This window comes from Passer montanus, unplaced genomic scaffold, assembly GCF_014805655.1.
Source record: "Passer montanus isolate IOZ18808 unplaced genomic scaffold, ASM1480565v1 scaffold227, whole genome shotgun sequence".
Taxonomy (NCBI): Eukaryota; Metazoa; Chordata; class Aves; order Passeriformes; family Passeridae; genus Passer; species Passer montanus.
Genome location: NW_024366893.1, coordinates 253,677 through 273,613, shown reverse-complemented (window position 1 = coordinate 273,613; position 19,937 = coordinate 253,677). Strand labels below are relative to the sequence as shown.

Genomic DNA, 19,937 nt, shown 5'->3' with positions numbered 1-19,937 from the left:
GTGTAGGTGCACTAACTTTGCAATGTCTCTCCATCCTCTGCATCAGGAGCATTTCAGATTTCCCCTTCAGCTCCGAGGCTCCCGGGGGATGTGGAGGATGTGCCTGACAGAGCTGCTGCAAACAGCAAGCAAAGCTGGGAGCACCAGGAGGTGTTCCTGAAATGGATCATGCAGGGATCACAGTAGGCTAGAGTGTTTAATGTTTTATCCTGTAAAAAACTGCAGCAAGGCTGAAGTGACACACTGGCATTCGGAAAGCAGGGAGCTCAGGGCTGTCATGGAAAGCCACACTTGTGGGACTCTTTACTTGCTGATTCTTTGGCCTCAGGAGGACACTGCTGCCATGAGACTTCCTGAACATGTCCCTCTTCTTGTGGGGTGTGCAATCACCACTGCAATCAACTCTCTCTGGAGGGGACAGCTATTTCACCTCTCTAAAAATAACTTTTTCTTTAACTACCCTTTCACCTGACTACCAGCAGCAGCAGCACAGAACACAACCTCCTGCAGATGAATGACTTAAAAAGCTGTGAGCATCATGTTAGGAAAAAGACATGGCTGATAAAAGAGGCTGCCAAACAACATGGCATTTCTATTTTTCTGAATATAGGCCTGAAATTCTGAAGATTTAATAGTTCTGCCTAAGCAAAATCTTATAGCACAAAAATATGCAGTGGAAGGGGAGTGCAGCTTGTGGGCTTGCAGCCTCACTGGAGTGGCCCTGCCTGGGGAAGACCAGTCTTGCAGAGGGACCCCAGCATTCCAGCAGCTCCTGGTAGGAGCTCTGCTCCCAAAAGATGACCAGGGATGCTGGTCTGCTTGGCAGGCACAGCTGGGTGCCAGGGGGACACAGAGGCACAGAGGAGCCAGGAGATTCCTGCCACAGGGATGTGGCTGCTGTAAGCTGGCCCTGAGCAGTGCCTGCACACAGCCCAGCTGGCTGAGAGAGCCACACCTGCCCTGCTGCTCCTCCCTCAGCAGGAACAGCTCTCATGGCACACAGAATAAAACTCCAGTGTCTGGAGCTGCTCACAATTGCTGAAGACTCCAGAGAGTTTCAGAGAATGGTATCAAGCCAAGCAGGACTGGGAGAGGCTGCCCTGACAATCCTGGCACCTGCAATCAAGGGATATTGGAGTACCAGCAGCACAGCCATGTTTTCTGGAGTTCAGGATTTAGCAGTGCCTTTGCAATTGCACTTCACATTTTCCTATGTGTTTTTGTTTGCCGTGGGATTTTTTGTTTTGGTTTGGTTTTTAATTTGGTTTGGTTTGGTTTTTCTGGCTTGGGCACAGAAATGTTCCTCATTTTCCTTTTGAGAAACTCCTATTCTTGATGTTAGGGATGCTCCTCAAACACTCAGCTGAATGGTGCCCTTGTTGATAGCGGCAGTGACAATTCTGCCAGACCCCACTGTCACTGTCAGGCTGTGACAGGGGAGGTTGGCAGATCTTGACCTGCAGCCTGGCCATGGCACCACTGTGCTGGAGACAGCCATGCCCAAAACATCCTGCAAACCATGCTCAGCCAGGTCAACACACAGCATTTCCACTCCCAGAGCAGTAGCATTAATAGATAAAAAATTGGCTCCACTGCTAAAACGACACACAAACCCAGGAAACCTGGTGCTGGGTGCAGGAGATGTGCCTGTGTAGGGTGTCCTAGGAGTTCTCCTGGTACAATATTTGGCCTAGATTAAAACCAGGCAGACAGAGAATGCTGAGGAGGTTTACACACAGGGCTTGCACCTCACTGCGACCAGACAGAATCTGTAAAAGCATCTTCTGGTAAATCTCTGATGTGGCTGTGGAGGCAAACAGGAGTGTCCACCCAGTGACCTGGACCCAGTTCCATCTGTCCAAGGTACACCCAGTGCTCAGTCCCTGCCTTCCCTCCGAGCACTGGAGGGCCTGGCATCCCAGCTGTACTTCAGTGCAATTAGAAAAGGAGCCTTAAATGCCACAAAGTCTGTCCTGGCAGCTTTGTTGGCTGGGGCAGCAGGATTCCCAGAAAGGCCAAGCTCAGAGTTTGGAGTAAATCCAGTTCACTGAATGGGAAAGCTCCCATTGAGGCTGGTGGGACCACAGGGTGCAGCTGAGTGCTTCCAAAATCCCATCCAACTCCACCCCAAGGCTCTGCTGGGCAGCCTCCTAGGTGTGAAAAGAAATACACATGCCTTGCAGCCTTACAGCATTTTGTTTGTGTTTGAAAGGATCAAAGCACTATTTATGGCTTTCCTACTTTTTAGATAATAGTCTTAAAGCAAGTCTGAGCTTGACAGACAAGCTCTGCATCTTCTCAACAGCCCAGAGTAAAGATAAAGGAAGCATTAATGTTGGTCTAAATTATGAGAGGGAATTGGACTGCACAAGAACTGTAATCCACAAAAATGAATTTTCATTCCACTTGTCCTCCACTTTCAGCTAATCAGAAATGGTGATACATGGTCCTACTTGTATTTTGGCTTTCAGCTCCCTCCTATATCTCATGTGGTTGAAGACTGAATTCCTGATTTACACTGGAGATTAGGGAATGATAAATGCTATCACTCGCCTGCAGTCGCAGTTTTAGAGGATTCTGGCATTATGAGCAAAACATGCATTTCATGTGTGTGATTACTGGAGCTGACAGTCTGTCATGCTGCTGACAGAGGGCTGGGACTGAGGGCCAGCCTCTCTTCATAAATAACAGAGATCTCAAATTCCAAATTTAATAGCGGGCACCTTTTATAATGGCAATAATCAGGTGCTTGCTTTGGTGATTAATTTGCTCAGCAAAGCCACTGGCTGGGGCACAGGTTTCTAGACAATTTCTGATTTAATCTGGCCTTTCTCTTTGGACAGTTAGCAACACTTCCCATAGGATCATGCTTGTCATTCAGTGCTCAGAGGGGAATATCAGCTAGACAAAAATAGGTGCTGTGTAGATTATTCATTTTTCCCAGGATTTTCAGCACCTTTGGAGCCTTGATAGAGTCTTCGGTGTCTCTCCTGCTGCAAAACATTAATAATTTGAAGCATATGCAGCTTTCACAGAGCACAATCATCCCACAGCAAATTCCTGCTGTGTTTGGGGGTTGTAAAACTTATCCTGGTCATAGAAAAAAGAACAACCTGAGGGGCTGGAACAAGATGGGCTTCAAGGTCTCTTCCAGCTATTCTGTAACTCTGTGAAAAGTTGCAAGAAAAAACCCAGCACTTGTTAACCTTAACTGTGACCTATGAGCTTGGCTGTCCTGTCTTGTAATGTTTTTATTAACCTGTGCTCCTTGATGTTTTGTTGAGATCAGAATCCAAGATTTTTGAGCTTCATACCTGAATTTTGGCCTAAGTTTTTGAAAAAAAAAAAAAAATCAGAAATAGTGGTTGAGAACTGTTCTGTTTCTTCCAGTTGGCATTTGTCACACTGGAAATTCAGGTTTCCAGACCCAAGACTGATCTCCTTGCCTGTTATTGTGGTCTTCCATATCCGTGCTTTAACAAAACTCAAAGAAGTTGGTATCGGCCAAGTCAGCAAGAAACCAATGGTTAGGCCAGTTCACTGAGACCACTTTTAATGCAGAAACAGGTGGTGTTTATACACCAAATACTGGTGGAGATCTCCCACTCTGCAGCCTCCTTCACTAAATCTCTAACAAATTAAACCCAAGACTCGGATGTGGGGCGGGATCTCTGCTACATGCTGTGAGAAACTGGAATCCTCTGCAGTTACAGCCCAGACCTCCTGAGCCTGAGCTGAAAGTATCTCCAGGAATATTTCCAAGAGCCTCAATGATGAGTCAGGAACATGAACCCAGTTACCTGAGCTAAGCCTGTAACTCAACAGAGGTTTTGGTCAAACTGAAAGTTAAACCAAGGTTTGGTTCAAACCTTGCCATTAACACAGGGTGGCAGAAAACTCTGAGCTCATGAAGCCCTGAATACTCACCAAGAGAAATAATTGCTAGCATGTGCTGTGCAAATGGAACAGACTTTTGCTTTAATGGAAAGGGTTTCCAGGTATTTCGAAGTAAACAATTTAAAAAATCAATGAATGAAGAACAACCATTTAGTCCAAGGACACAGACAAGGCCTGTTGGTACTGGAAGGATGCAGAACTGAGCTATGGAAGGACAGAAAGTTTCAAGGACCTGCACTGAGGATGCTTGGCTCTCATGCCCAGTTAGTGTCAGAAGGCACCAGCATTAATTTGAATTCGTGCTGGTTATTGAAACCAGCCCGAGCCTTCTGGTACTTGAAAGGGAGCTGCACCTAAAGGGTGTCCCTGGGCCAAGCAGCAGGAATGCCATGGCATGGGCTGTAACCCAGATCTGAGCCAGCTCCATCCTGCAGCTCCAGCCAGGCTCCCGTGGGAGCGAGCTGGTGGCCTGCACTGAGGGACCAGCCTTGCCTACAGCATTCCAGATCCTGTACCAAAAATGAGCCCACACACAGTCAGGGGACAGCCACACAGCCTGAGACACAGCTCCCCCAGGAGATGTTCCCTGAGCCACAGCACACACTGTTGTGTTTGGGTGGATAAATCCTGCAGGCGTAGAACAATTAACCATTGAGAGGGTGCAGTAGCCTGTAAAGAATTGCAACAAGGAGTCAAGAGAATGTGTCCAAAAACCATGGATTAAGACTTCACAAAAGTTTCTTCAATATATCTACACTTTGTCATATTTAGTTGAATTCACTTTGAAATTTCCAGTGGGAAATGAGAAGGCAAAAGGAAGCCAGACACCAAGTGAGTGCTTAGGCTTTGCTTTCCCAGGGAATCAGCCTGAGAAGTCTGCCTTGCTATACTTTGTGCAAATTTAGACTGAAAGGTGTAGTCAGACTTAAAATATTTTCTAGAAAACTGTAGATTTTAATAACTATGCTAAGGAACACCTTAGCATTAAGATATTTGTTTAATTTGATCCAACAGACTTCTGCTTATATTAAGGTACCCCTAATGAGAGATTTATAAAATTCGGATCAGATTAAAACACTTAAGGTGCACTACAGACATGCATGGTTTCTTTAGCTGATGGTTCATGTACTGGTGGGCCTGGTGTTTAGCTCTGTTACAGGAATCCTGTGGTCTTCTGAACTGGAGACCTGGAGCAACTGGTTAACCCTTTGTTAAAAAATCCATCTCAAGGTGAAGACTCAGTTGTGCATGGCTTATAAAGAAGAACCATCAAAGGCATTGTAGGCTGCTGCTGCTGCTGAACTCGTGTATAAGTGGTGAGCAGGTAGATCAGTTGAGAAAAAGCAGCAGCACTGTGTGGTGTGAGGTGAGCTGGCTCAGAAGAACCCCATCCAACCACACAGCACACCTCAAAAGTGAATTCTGTTAGCATGTGATTGCTTTGTAAGAAAAAAGCTTCAACTATTGAATCACATGATGGTTGGGGTTGGAAAGGACCTTAAACCCATCCAGTCCCGGGCTGGCCTTGGACACTGCCAGGGATGCAGGGGCAGCCACAGCTCCCCTGGGTACCCTGTGCTTAGGCTGCACTCAGCATTACACATAAATTTAGAAAATTCCACTTTCTTCTGCATAGGAGAAAATTTTCATTGAGAAGAGGCCAGAAGATCCCTGTTAAAATTCTTGGCCTGGGTCTGGGCATGCTGCTCTTGGCAGCTGCAGGGCTGCAGAGAGAGGCTCTGCTGGTAGGATCTTATCTCTGATAAGTGGGAGCTATTTGAAAACGTAGAAGTGTGGACCTATTGTCCCATCTGCAGCAGGAGGGGGAAAGCACTTATGGATCAAACTTAATTAGAAAGTCAGCTTTGTAATATTACAATTAACACCAAAATCATGTTACTTTATGGTAACATGAGTAATTTGAATTTTAAAAACAAAATGTGTGGAAGTCTGTACACAATATACACTCTGTCATTGTGATTCAGCTTCTGCTTTCCAATAACTAACATAATTACATGGAGATTATCTGGAGGAATAGTGAGACATTTCTTTTAAACTGACAGGAATGGCTCTCACTTCACTGAGCAGCTGTGGCTTGGTGTCCCAATCTGGTGAGATCCCACCCAGGGTACACCCACCCATGGCAATGGGCTTGGAGCCTCTGCCACAGCCCAGGTGATGTTATCCCTGGAGAACAGTGGGGCTGGGAGTGGGAAGGGATTGGAATGGCTGTGAGGCAGCTCAGGTGCTCTTCCCAGATCAGCGAATGGCAGGTAGGCAAAGCAGGCCATGGGTGCCTCTCCAGTGCCATTAGCTGTGAACAGTGTTAGGACTGAAGTTTAAATATGTCTCTCTGTATCAAATACAAGCATAACTCATGTTTTATTCTAGACCAAAGGAGTTAATGGAGAAGTTGAGCAAAGAGACTGTGTTTTCATAAAGGCAGTACTGCAAAATTGATGAAGAATTACTTTGACATTACCTAAAAAAGCCGATAGAAAGGAAAAACATCTCTTTCAGCTAAAACTACTGTCTTGGAGAACCAAAATTTATAGACATTTTTCAGCATGATGAATAATATCCTCTGTAGTATCATGTGCTGGGTACCCTAGGGGTTAACTCTCACAGTTTGGTATGCAACCAAATGAACCTATAATTAACTGTGTGTGGCTATTGGTTGGAAATGTTTGGAAGCAATATGAACTGATAATATCCTGCAGCTCATGCTCCTGCCAGTACCTGGCTTTGTTAGTTTAGCACAAGAGGTGTTTCCTGATTACTTGTCTGGAACCAGCCAGGCTGCTCTCTTGGTTTCCATCACTCTTTGGAAACTTTTCTCTTGACAACTTCAGCATTTGTCAAAATGCTCTACCTGGTGGCTCCCAGTTCTTTATACACAATCTTTACTGCCAGCACCACTTCACTGGAGAGCTTCCCCTCCACTGGGGAAGGTCCCACAGAAGGTGAATTTCAGTGGGAATGAGTCAGGCCTGGGTCATCCCTCTCCTTGTGAAACCACTGTGACGGGGACAAATTCCAGTTGTGTCATTTCTTGTTTTCCCTGCATCGTTTTTATGTGCAGGATGACTCAGGCTCCATGACAAAGCCCAAAGCAAGGGGCAGCAGTGACGTCCTTGTCTGAATAACCCCAAGTTTAACTCATTGTGTACCCAAAGTGAGGAGCATAATTAAATTCATTTCCTCTTACCTGGGGGCATTTCCCATTTCTTCAGAAATATAATGCTAAAACATAAAGTACAAGCACAATTACCTTCTTAGTGCCATCTTAGTTCAGAGGCTGAGAGAATGGGTGAAGATCACTGTCCCAAGATCAAAACTTAGAGCAGACACTCTGGACGTAGGACACTGGCAGGATTGCCTTGACTTTGAAGGGGTCAGGGTCAGCAGACATGGCCCAGCTTGGACTTCATTGACTTCACTGCTCTGATCCATGCACTGGCTGCAGGGATGAGCTTGTAGGGTGAAGCAGGGATTAAGGAAAATCGTGTTTTTAACAATGGACGTCCATAGCATTTTTAATACATAGCCAAATACCACACAGTTCACTATTTTAGAGAATCGTGATTTGAAGTATCAGCATCTTAGGATCATTTTCAATTGGTGACCAGAATGTAAAGAAGGTAGATATGACCTAAGAAGAAATGTTATGTGGGTAACATGTCAAAAGGCAGAAAAATTGCTGCCTCATTTTCTTTCTAAACTTAGTGTCTCAGTGTCAGTGAGCACCATGCTGTTTCTTTATTTCAAAACTCCTCGATCATCATCTTTTATTCACTTTTGGCATGAACCTTCTATCCGGTATCTTTTTGGAAAGGAAGATATGTACTGTGGAAAACTTATGTAGTGATAGGAAGGAAGGCTAGATAACATAACCAACAACTCTATCTGTAATTCTGTACCACCACCCCCATTCCCAGCCTATTTCAGCTTCATCCTACAAAGTGCTCAGGTAGGCCAGACAACAAGACTGTTCAGTATTTCACAAGCTAAAATCCATCATGTCCACAGTGTCAGTTTTGCTTGGACAGCAGCAAGTAATGATCCTAGATAAATTCTCCCTTAATCTCACAATCCCATTTTCATTCAATTATAGAATATAAAATCACATGTTGAATGTCTTTAATACAATTCAGCTATATTCTAATAATTTTAATAAGTAAAAGCACAGTAAAAGAAACCAGATTTTTTTCAGGACTATTTTTTTCCAAGTTCCTTTTTATGACAGATCTTCAAACTTCCTACCTGATGACACTCACTTGGCACTGCATTGATCCAGTCTAATCTAGGTGATAATGTTTCTCACAAGAGTTACTTTTCAAAAACAAGTAGTTTATCAAACCCATTGAGAGCTATATTTTCAAATTATTTTAATTTTTTTCTGTTAAAAGTATTTGCCTTTCTTTTAAATAGAAAACCCCTCAAGACCAAAAGGCAAGTGGTGCTTCAGGCAGCTATACCCAGGAGCCAGAACAGCAGTGACCCCTCAATGAACTGCCAGGCCACCTTTCAAATAGTGAGCTTTTGTCATCAGCAACTGAGAAAGCACAAAGTGCTACACAAGGATTCCCCCATTTCCCAGCTACTTCCAACAGATATTGGGGAAATGCTGCTCTCAGTTTCTGTCCTGATGTAAAACCTATTTAAGCATTAACTTGAAAATTTGTAGTTTTCTAACAGCATTTCCAAAAGGGTGGATGAGGAAGTTTTGCACTACAGAAAACCCAGAAATCAGGAACTTTGTCCCAGCCACGTCCCTTCAAACATGGGAAACCCAACCTGAGGCTCCAGCTCGGGCATTCATGGCTTTGATTTGCATTTTGATGACCAAAGAGGGATGAGAGTGCAGATCCTTTCTGTCTGGGGAGAGGTGGGATGTGCTTGGGAGAGAGGGGTCCCAGGGTCCTGCAGCTGCTCTCAGGTACCAGGAGAGGAGAGGAGAGGAGAGGGCACCTGGGGGCACATGAGGCAGGAGGGTCTGACCCCAGGGGCACAGGGGATTTTGGGGGTGTCACTCCTGTCACACCCCTACAGATGTTGAGCTGTCAGCATCAGGGGCTGCCACATCATGGCCTCTACCTCTGCAGGCAGGACCCTGACAAACCTGAGAGCCTCACTTGACTTCTGTACAGCCTGATCAGGTTTGCAGAGCAAACTCCTGAGGGCTGGGCAAGCTCAGAGCCTGAGGCACATGCACAGGATCCCTTGCACAGTTACTTTTGTGAAACCAAGAGGGCTTGGGCAGAAGTGACAACCAAGAGCAGGTAAGATGCTCTCCTAGATGGACCCCTCAATGCCAGAAAGCTGAGGAAGAATCTGAATTCTCAGGAAGAACTTCTTCATGGAAGGCGTTGTTAAACATGGGCAGGGGCTGCCCAGGGAGGTTTGGAGTCCCCATCCCTGGAGGTGTCCAAGGACACCCTGGATGTGGCACTCAGGGCTCTGGGCTGAGGACAAGGTGGGCAACAGGCACAGCTTGGACTGGATGTTGTGGGAGATCTTTTCCCCCTAAATGTGTCTGTGGCCCTGAAGTACTGTGACACCTTGTTTTATTTCACAGAGCAGCTCCTACAGCTTGAAAAAGGCAAGGGCCAGGTCTTATGTTTGAGAAGAGCATTAATTAGGTTCTGAGAAAATACATCTCATTAAATCTCACTTTTGTGTCCCAAATTCAGCTATTCTTCAAAAACAACAACTATAAAAGCATTCTGTGAAATTTATTTTCTGGACCCAGGAGTGGTGATAAATTGATTTAGTCTACAGCAAGTCACAAAGGTTATCAGAAGTATAAGAAAAATATGCAGGAGAAAATATTTTTTGCTGCATTCCTCTCAGCTTTTACTGGTCCTGCTCTCATTCATTTGCTATTCTGCACAGTGTTAGGCAGTGACTGAAGGGCACCAGCTCTGTGATTTAAACAACACAACTTGCCCAGAGAGAGAAGATCACACCTCATTCTGTTTGCATGTGCTGGCAGCACGGTGTGAGCACTGTGACCATGCAAAAAGTCTAACTAATACTTGTTTTTTACTTCTTTGACATACTGGGGAAACTGCATTTCAAAAATAATTCCAGCATATGGTCAACTTTTTATAAAGATGATGTAAAGGGCAACTAAGATTTCAGGCAGAAAGTACAAAAATAAATATGGAACCCTGTAAAGGGCACAGAAGAAATAAAAGGAATCTCCTGCTTTGGGTGGCACAGAGAAAGGTCAGAAACAGGAAAATAAAAAGATTGAACTCATGAGAGTATAAAATTTCTGAAGCCTTCATTTTTCAGGGTCTCATTACTTCAAATCTGGAAAAACTTTTTCTGTTTTTTAAAACAGGATATCCCTTAGTGAAGGTGGTGTTGGGAAATCCCACCCAGCAGTGGTGTTTGCAGCAGGGTGTAATTTATCAGAATGCTCCTGGCTCCCTGCATAACCAGCCCTCAGCAGGTTGCCCAATTTTCCTGAGACACCTATTCCAAGGAAAGTGCAAAGGTGGTTTGATTGATGTGGGTCACATGCTGTGGTGATTCCCCACTCATTTTTTATTTAAAACACAAAAATTCTTGTCATGAAAAAAAGGGTTCAGCCTGCCTGGGGTAGCAGGATTTCTGGGATAGTCACAGCTCATGGTGTTCAGGAGCAAAGTTGTTTGATACTGACTTCAGATATTCTTTTGCATGGATTTACTTATCAAAAACATGAGAAAAAACATCTTTTGGCTGTGCTTAAGAAGATCTTCATAAGATGTTCAAGTGAGGTATCAAAGCCTGTTTGGAATGAGTCACTCTGTGGGACACAATCCTTTCCAAGCTCATCCCAGTCAGTTTGCCAGAGGAGATAGTGCAAAATGTGCTCCTACAGAAGACATCTGACAGCAGCTCTGTGTATATAATTAGTGGCCATCCACTGGGATGGGAATATTTTCCATCTTTTCTGTTTAAGTTCACCTTTGCTAATTTTAAACTTGCTTTTGAATGGCTTTTATGCAGTTTCTCACATTTCTTAAAGATTCCATAGGATTTATCTCTGACAGCAGGTTTTCTTTTTTTGCGGTCTCTCTTGTTCTTTTTTTTTTCCAATCAAAAAGCACCACGTATTACTTGTACTCAGATTTCAGAGCTTTGGTGCTAGAACAGTCCTGCAAGTTACATAAACAGTAGCATCCTTTTGAGATTAATCTCACACTTGGATAAAACAAGTGGCAGTGACATTTAATAACTTTAAGAGACATCGTCCTTTTGCTGTCTGTCCACCCAGTGTCCTTTCCAATTCCTGGTCTCACTCTACACATGGTTTGGTTCTCACATTATTTTGTTGAAAGACTAAATAAGACATGGCTTCATTTTATTGGCTTAAAACATCCTTTTTGGTCAATGAATCATTCCAATAGCAAAATAAATGTATCTCAACATCATTCCCAAAGTTTGAGGAGCTTTGTCTTATTTAAGGAGCTACAATTGCCTCTGTAATAATATAAATCACCAATCCTCACCTTCCACCAGCTGAAAGGGGCACCTCCCCATGGCCCTCCCCAGCCCACAGAAATGTTGTGGCCTCTCTCCAAGCCCTGCCATGTTCCTCTCTGGAGTGAAAATCTCACTAATTTTGCCAATACTTACACTTTCCTTGACCTTTAGTGAAGGGTGTGTGTGTGCAGACATTTGCAGGAGACAGGAATTTCCTGACCCAGGTGATCTGATGTCAGACAAAATTAGGCAAGACCCTGGCCTTGCTGGGCAGGAGTCAGTGTCTCACTAATTACCTGGGCTGCAGAAGCAGCCTGGGGCCAGGGTTATTCTGGCTGCAGCACTGCAGCGTGCCTAGCCCTGCATTGATCCCATTCCCATGGGAATCCTGCTGGAGGGGGGATGATCTGGAGGTGGGATGGTATCCAGGTTTGAGGTGCAGGTCCTTCAGCACAGCTTTGGCATCAAGAGCTGCAGAGCTCTGGCTGAGCTGCAGCTGGGCTGTCCCTGACCCCACGTGTGGGGTCCTTGGGCAACTCAGCTGCTTTGGTGCCAGGAGCCCAGGACACACCACTGAGAGACTCAGGACAGACTCCGGGCTGAGAAAAGCCCTGTGAGGGTGTGAGTGCTGTGTCTGAGCATGCCAGGCACAAACCAGCTCTCCATGTGCCCCCCAGCAGGGTGGGACAGCCAGGAGCCCTGGCTGAGCTTGCCCCAGCCAGGCTCCAGGGCCATGGAGCTGGAACAGCCCCAGCCAGGCTCCCACAGAAATGTTGTGGCCTCTCTCCAAGCCCTGCCATGTTCCTCTCTGGAGTGAAAATCTCACTAATTTTGCCAATACTTACACTTTCCTTGACCTTTAGTGAAGGGTGTGTGTGTGCAGACATTTGCAGGAGACAGGAATTTCCTGACCCAGGTGATCTGATGTCAGACAAAATTAGGCAAGACCCTGGCCTTGCTGGGCAGGAGTCAGTGTCTCACTAATTACCTGGGCTGCAGAAGCAGCCTGGGGCCAGGGTTATTCTGGCTGCAGCACTGCAGCGTGCCTAGCCCTGCATTGATCCCATTCCCATGGGAATCCTGCTGGAGGGGGGATGATCTGGAGGTGGGATGGTATCCAGGTTTGAGGTGCAGGTCCTTCAGCACAGCTTTGGCATCAAGAGCTGCAGAGCTCTGGCTGAGCTGCAGCTGGGCTGTCCCTGACCCCACGTGTGGGGTCCTTGGGCAACTCAGCTGCTTTGGTGCCAGGAGCCCAGGACACACCACTGAGAGACTCAGGACAGACTCCGGGCTGAGAAAAGCCCTGTGAGGGTGTGAGTGCTGTGTCTGAGCATGCCAGGCACAAACCAGCTCTCCATGTGCCCCCCAGCAGGGTGGGACAGCCAGGAGCCCTGGCTGAGCTTGCCCCAGCCAGGCTCCAACCAAATGGAGCTGGAACAGCCCCAGCCAGGCTCCAGGACCAAATGGAGCTGGAACAGCACCTGCAGCTCCTGGGCTGCTGCTGCCACCTTCCCATGGCCAACCCCACACTTTCCCTGCAAAGCTAAAGGGGGAGAGCAAACACGCTGTGCTCCCAATAGCAGTGCCCAAAGGTGCTGCATCTGGAGATAACATCAGCAGGGAGAGCCAGCCCAGCTTTCCCCACACAAACTATTTCCCAGAGGCAAATGGCAAAGGGAGACAGAGGGAGAAACAAGTACTGACAGTTTGCTGTGGGAGCTCAAAGAAAAAGTGGACAAAGCTAAAAGAACTCCAGCTCTTTGTCTGCATTTAATCCAGTTCAGAGCACCCACTGGTGCATACAGATTTACTTCCCATGGCTGGTGGTGCTGGATATGGTCATTTGGTAAGAGACATGGGATCTGGGATTGACATTTTGTGCCCTCCAGCCTCTTACATTTTAGGAAAAGTCAGTCTGTAACACACCTAAAGTTTAAATCTGATGTAAAAATATAGCTGCTGGATAATTCCTTCAAAGAAACAAATCCTGAAATACAAGGTGAAGAATGCTTTCTGGTTTTAACACAGACCAAGTTTTTAAGGGAAGGGCACTGCTTTTGGCTCATAGAAACCAAGGAAAAGACTGTGGTCTGTGTCCCTACCCAAAGAATTTCATATTACTGGCACTGGTTCATCAGAGGGTATTGGAATAATATAATAGTATTAAAATGACACCATCCATGTATTTTAATGTAAAACAAATAGTCCAAGCACCTGCTATCAGAGTACAACAGAACCATCAAATCACCACTGCTGGATTTGCTTTTGCTGAGGCCAGACAGTTCAGGTTCCATGTAGCCTCATTTCTACAGGCTGGGGAGCCAATTCAGCCTTACTGAATTTGCAGGACACAGCCCTGAAAGCCCAGAGAGGATGATGGATTTGTGTGCAAGAACAGAAGCAACAAAAGGGGTTATGAGCCACAGGTGGAGAGGCTGGGTTAGAGGAGGCAGATCTGGAGGGGACAGCTCAGCTGCAGAGGGCAAGGGACACAAATGAGGCAGATGTGCCAGAGAGATTCCAGCACAGTTTGGAACCTCTGGCACCTCTGACAAGAGCAGGGAGAAAGGGAGAGGGAGCCAGTAAACCTTAGGAAAATACAGAAACAATAAATGGGAGAGAGAACAACAAAGCAGAACTTTCTCATCCCTGTGTTCCTTCCCATCCCCTTCCAGGTGTTTATGGACCTCTAAGAAGGACCCCTGGCACTGGAGGTCAGCTGGTGTTGCCCTTCTGTCCAGGCAAAAGCAGCCCTTTTAACCCTGAGTGCCCATGGCCAGGCTTGGCTGAGAGCTGCAGAGCAGGGCCTAGCTGTGCTGGTCTGACCAGCAGGAGCCCAGACCAAGAGAGGAGACCACCCCAAGGAGCCCCCATCCCTTCCTGAGGAGCTCCATCCTTTCCTGAGGAGCCCCATCCCTTCCCAAAGAGCCCCCATCCCTTCCTGAGGAGCCCCCATCCCTCAGAGACTGCTGTCTCTAAATGGGATGGTAATGAAATAAACCAAAAGGCAATTTAGGCTACTTAACTACACTTCAGGGCAAAAACCCAGCCTGGATAGATGGCACATGATGTGTTTTGTGTTAATGTTCCAAGCCAATTTGGCGGATCCCCCTGGCAGATTGGAAATATTTTGTTGCAAGTTTGAACATTGTACCAGGATGTAAGGCCAGCCCATTCCGCAAGAGCAGTGATTGAATTAGGACTGAGAAATGCATCCCTGGCTAGTTTCAATTTCAAAAAAGAGAGCTTTTAAAAAGGTACAAATGAGACTAAAGGAATTTATGTTATTTTTCCGGTTTCTGTGCTATAACTCCTTTTCCATCTCCTCATCTATCTTCCAAGTGTCCTGCCTTATGAATGAGTGAGCAATAAAAGAAGTATGCAGTGGCTGAGAGAGAAACTCAAGATAACAAGATAAAGCCAAAGCTTGAGCAGAAGTTAAGATGTAGATCAGAATATGGAATTTTCTCACATCTGAGTTTTAGGGCAGTCATTAGATCGTTTGCATGAGAAGCTTATTTAAAACCAGTAGCACAAAATATGACCTAGCATGTGCTGAGTTCACTTGTGTCAAAGGCTTGGACCTGTGTTTTTGGGGGTTGTGATCCTGTCTTCAGACCACATGTGCTGACAATCTGCTCATAGGATAAAATAAAAATAAAGCTATTTCATAGAATCAAAAAATAAGAGAACCACTGAATGATTTGCATGGGAAGAGATCTTAAAGTTCATCTAATTCTAACCCTCGTTCTGTGGGCAGAGACATCTTCCTCTAGGTCAGTGCTCTGTCCTTGCCACCCCCAGCTCACACGGAGGGTTTAGGCTTGAGGTCCTGACACATGTCCAGCCTAGGAGATGGACTTGCTCCTTCAGTGCAGGCTGCTGCTTTCTGCTGAAAATGGCCAGTGACAGTGTCCGCTGTTTCCAACACCCCAAACTGAAGGGAGAGGCTGTAACAAAGGGTTAATTCCAATTTCCATATCACTGACCAGTTTTGGAGTCCAGGTTTGGAGCTGCATGGATCAGCTGGGTTTCTCAGGGGAAAAATGATGTGACCACTCCCTGAGCCCTGATAATCCCTCTGGCTGGGCTTTCCAGTGCTGGGCTCTGCCAGGTTAGGCAGAGTTTCATCATCAAAATTGTTGTGGCCTCTTTCAAGTGAAAGAAGAGGGAAATTAATTGCTGGAATTAGGTGTGTTTGCTTGCGTTATCCCAACGTCACTGCTGCTTGGGATCAGCTGCAGGGTCCAGGACTCAGAGCAGGGACTAAGCTGGACTCCAGTTTTATTTGGCAATGACTGGGCTGGTAAGCAGCAGGAGAAGATACAGGGACAGAGTTTCAGGGGATGTGAAGGCAGAAGGGAAGATGAGGCTTGTTAACTTCAAAAGGAAAATGTCCGGCACTGGGCAATCCCGTTGAAGAAAAGCTGTGCCTGAGGAAGGGCCCATTCCAGCTTTGCTCCCTCAGCTGTGGAGTCAGGCAGAGTGATCCTCTCTGCTGAACTCACAGTGCAGAAGGGGAATCGGCTCTGCAGGCAGAACTGGGTCAAACTGATGAGCATTTGCTGTGTGGGACAGCAGCATGACCTGTGTGTGGTGGCAGCTCCCAGTGCAGAACAAACCCATCCCTGAGCGTCACCCAGCGTCCATCTAACAGCCCTGTTATTAATGCATCCTTCTTTGCTCTTCTAACCACAGATCCTGGAGGAAAACATGAAGTTAGAGTGCAAGTGCCACGGGGTCTCGGGGTCCTGCACCACTAAAACCTGCTGGACAACACTGCCCAAGTTCCGGGAGCTGGGCTACATCCTCAAGGACAAGTACAATGAGGCCGTGCAGGTGGAGCCCGTCAGGGCCAGCCGCAACAAGCGCCCCACCTTCCTCAAGATCAAGAAGCCCCTTTCCTACCGCAAACCCATGGACACAGACCTGGTGTACATCGAGAAATCCCCCAACTACTGCGAGGAGGACCCGGTGACAGGCAGCGTGGGCACGCAGGGCAGGATGTGCAACAAGACAGCGCAGCAGTCCAACGGCTGCGACCTGATGTGCTGCGGCCGCGGCTACAACACCCACCAGTACTCCAGGGTGTGGCAGTGCAACTGCAAGTTCCACTGGTGCTGCTACGTGAAATGCAACACGTGCAGCGAGAGGACAGAGGTGTACACCTGTAAGTGAGCGCCTGCCCTGGCCGCTCCCCGGCCTGGATACATTTGCACATGCACTCGTAGCTGAGCGGAACTGCGGGAAGAGCTGCTCTCCCTGAAGAGACGCTCACAAACGGAGCCCTCTCTTCTCTCCTCATGTTTGTTGCTGATGTGGATACACATTTCAGACTCTTACAAAGTCAGCCAAGAAACAAAAACAAGCAAACCCCTCTCCGGGCCACCAGAGACATGAAAGAGAGAGAAAAGGACCATCTCAGTGGGCCTGCCCCTCGGGAGGAAGGAGCGCTGGCTGCCTTGCGGAGAGACACCGGCCAGGGAGGAATCTCTGGGTGTGGGCAGTGAACTCTTGGTTTGGGAAAGGGATGGTCAAACACCTCTGTGTGCGAGGAGCAGGGAGGGGTAGGGGAGAAATCCCTACAAAAGGGCTTTGCACAGGATGGGATGGACAGAGCCTCCCCGTAAATTGCCCGTGGGAGTGTGTGGATAACACAGATTTAGGCTTCCACACTCGTGAAAAGCTTCTACTGGTCTTGCGCATCTTTCCTCTTCACAGCACTTGCTGCAGCAAGAAGAACTGTGGAAGGGTTCTGTAGACACTGCTTTATCTGCCTTTCTCATGTGTGTGTGAGCTGCAGATTTTAGCACAGGGATTTGGGACACTTGGGCATAATAATAACAATATTTAACAATTTATTCAGATAAAACTAATATTAATTTATTTAATTAAAAGAAGAACTTTACCAACCTTTCTGGAACTATTCTGCAACTAAAGTAGATAACTGGCTTTCTTTGTGGAATAATTTTGTAGGATCAGCAAGGAAACACTGGAGCTGTACATATTATTCTTGACTAGGATATTTCTATTAGCTGGACTTGCAGGATATGTTCTACAGTATTGGATGTTTAGGACAAAAGCTGGCGTCTTTATATATATGTATATACACAAACACACTGTATTTTGGGGTTTTTGTTTGTTTCCTCCTGTTTGCTGCTAGTTGTCTGGAACAAAAGTGGAGTGGTAGGGGTTACAAATCTTTACCAGTTTTGCATTTGGGTTTTTTTTGTTTTTGTTTTTTGGGGTTTTTTTGTTTTGTTTTTTTTTTTTTCCTATTAAAGAAAGAAACATTAATAAAATCCTGTTTGGAATATGTCTAAAAATAAGAAAATCCAGACAAAATTCCATCTTTTGGAAAAATCAACCATAGGATAAGAGAGTATATTTTGTAAGAGACTATTTTTATATAAATATTTTATTTATACTACGTCTGCTTGTTCAACCTGTACTTTTTCTCAAAACAGGCATACAATTTGTAATTCTTAGGCTATTTAACAGAGAAAGGGTAATTAGTTTGAGAACACAACAGCAGCAAGCTGCATGCATTCAGCTGCAATTGGTGGATGTGTCAGAAAGCAGGATGAACTTTCTCTCCTGCCTCTTTTCCTGCAGCTCAGTTTGCAGAATATGCAAAACAAGAACAGGGTATGTAGCATCAATTTTGTCACATGGCTTGAATTCATGATTGGTATTAACTGGATGCTCATTTATCCCATTCAAGAAAAAAAAAATCCGAATTAGCTTCCCACATGCGTCAGTCATTAAACTGTGGCGTTATGACTCGCAAATGTGCTGTGTGTGCTGTCAGTTAAACCTCTGTTTTGTGCTGCTGTCAAATCTGATTCCCATCAGGGCAAGACTGTAGTCTGTGACTGTAATAACTTGCATGACACACATCGTCTGATTCTCATAGATAGGATACAAAGCTTACTTTTTGTCCAGCTCCTTTTGGCATTTACATTATTCTTCCACCCCCCCTCCAACCCTCCCCCCCCACTTAGGCCAGAGCCCAAAAATACAGAAAAACATTCAGACGAGTTTAAAGAGGCAAATTTAAAGACTACTCACTTGCTTTTCAGAGCCCAACTAAGCTGTTTTGCATTCTCTTTGTGGTATTTCCTTTTTATCGCTGCTGATTTCTTCAGACCTTCGAGTGGTAAATATTTCTCTGCATTTAGAATCATTCTGTTCCTACTGCTTAGCTCATTTGTGGCTGATAAAAAACATGTCTAATTCTAATGTTGTTTTTGTTTTTCACTGGGTAAGAAACGTGGCCCAGTGTTACAGATGATATTGCACATTGTCTGGGACAGATCAGGTTCTCTGCTCCTTCCAGACTGCAGGATCTCCCCAGATAATGAGGCATCAGTGATGGGACTATGTCACTGATTCCCTGCACTGCAGGAAGTGCCACCAGGGGTAGATGAGACAGCTCTGTCCTGTGTGCACTGATCCTTCTCAGACAAAACTCCCACCCAACACTGTGAAAACAGAATTTCTGAGAAGGGAAACAGAAGCATCACAAAAGATGCTGCAGAGTTTGACAACTTGCCTGTTAGGACTCGGGTTTTGACTCACTCCTTGTATATATATTATTTAAGAACACAAGCCCATGCAGTACCTAATCCTAGCAATGTATATCAGGGGTTAATACACAGATTCTTTGCAGACCTGCCACTTAACACAAAATAGAATTTTTATTCAATTCAGGCACCAGAATGGGGTATCAAAATAAAGTTATTAATGTAATTTACTTTCAATCTTATGACTTGTCAATTTTCATTGAGTTACTGCTCTTAATCCTCCTCAATTCCACGCAACTAGATTTAAAATGCAACCACATGCAGTAGGGATGGTTCATTATAATTCTGTATTATGGTTAAATAATTGAGATCTAACATTTACTATTGGAATCTGCCCCTCAGTTTGTATTGGGCTTTGATTTAGTGAATACCATATCATAGTTAAAATTGTGTTTTCCTCACTAATTAGTTATTTTACAAGTTATTACTTTTGCAGTATGTTTTTACCATAGAAAAGTAATGTGCGAAACTCCTGCGTGATGTGCCATGTACAGCTAGCAGAATAATTATTGAAGGACAAATACCTTTAAACAGTTTTACTCACAATAATAAAAAAACTGGATGCACAAGTAATTCAATTTGATACACATTTTCCCTATATTTTAAAATATTGCTGATGATAAAATGGAGAGGGAAAAAAGGAAAAAAAAAAACCTGCCAATTTGTTTAATAACTTGAATAACAATTTGGGAACCATGAATTAAAGAGCAAGGAAAACCAAATCCTGCATTCAACTAGAAAGTATTTAGAAATTTGGTTGTGTCACCTTAGATAGGGGAAATTGGGCCCATCAGAATGTCTCATGAATGTGGAGTTAATTGGTCATTCTCTAAATGGGCTTGAATGGCACGAAGAATAAACAGGAGAAGGAGGAAGATTTACGAGTTTGTGGATATTTCTCCCCCCACAACAGCTTGGTCTTTGTGCTCCGGGATAGAGGAGCTCTGTTTTTAGGTGGGGAAAGAGCTCACAATG

At 45.3% G+C, this 19,937-nt stretch overlaps 1 protein-coding gene across 1 annotated transcript in view; it reads left to right on the top strand.

The window, feature by feature from the left end:
• Positions 1 to 19,684, top strand: part of WNT7A (Wnt family member 7A) — a 35,813-nt gene extending 16,129 nt beyond the window's left edge. The window contains exon 4 of the mRNA XM_039710239.1: positions 16,075 to 19,684. Within this exon, the coding sequence (XP_039566173.1) occupies positions 16,075 to 16,554 (480 nt within the window). The 3' untranslated portion in view covers positions 16,555 to 19,684. The remainder of the gene's footprint in view (positions 1 to 16,074) is intronic.
• Positions 19,685 to 19,937: the final 253 nt, after the last annotated feature.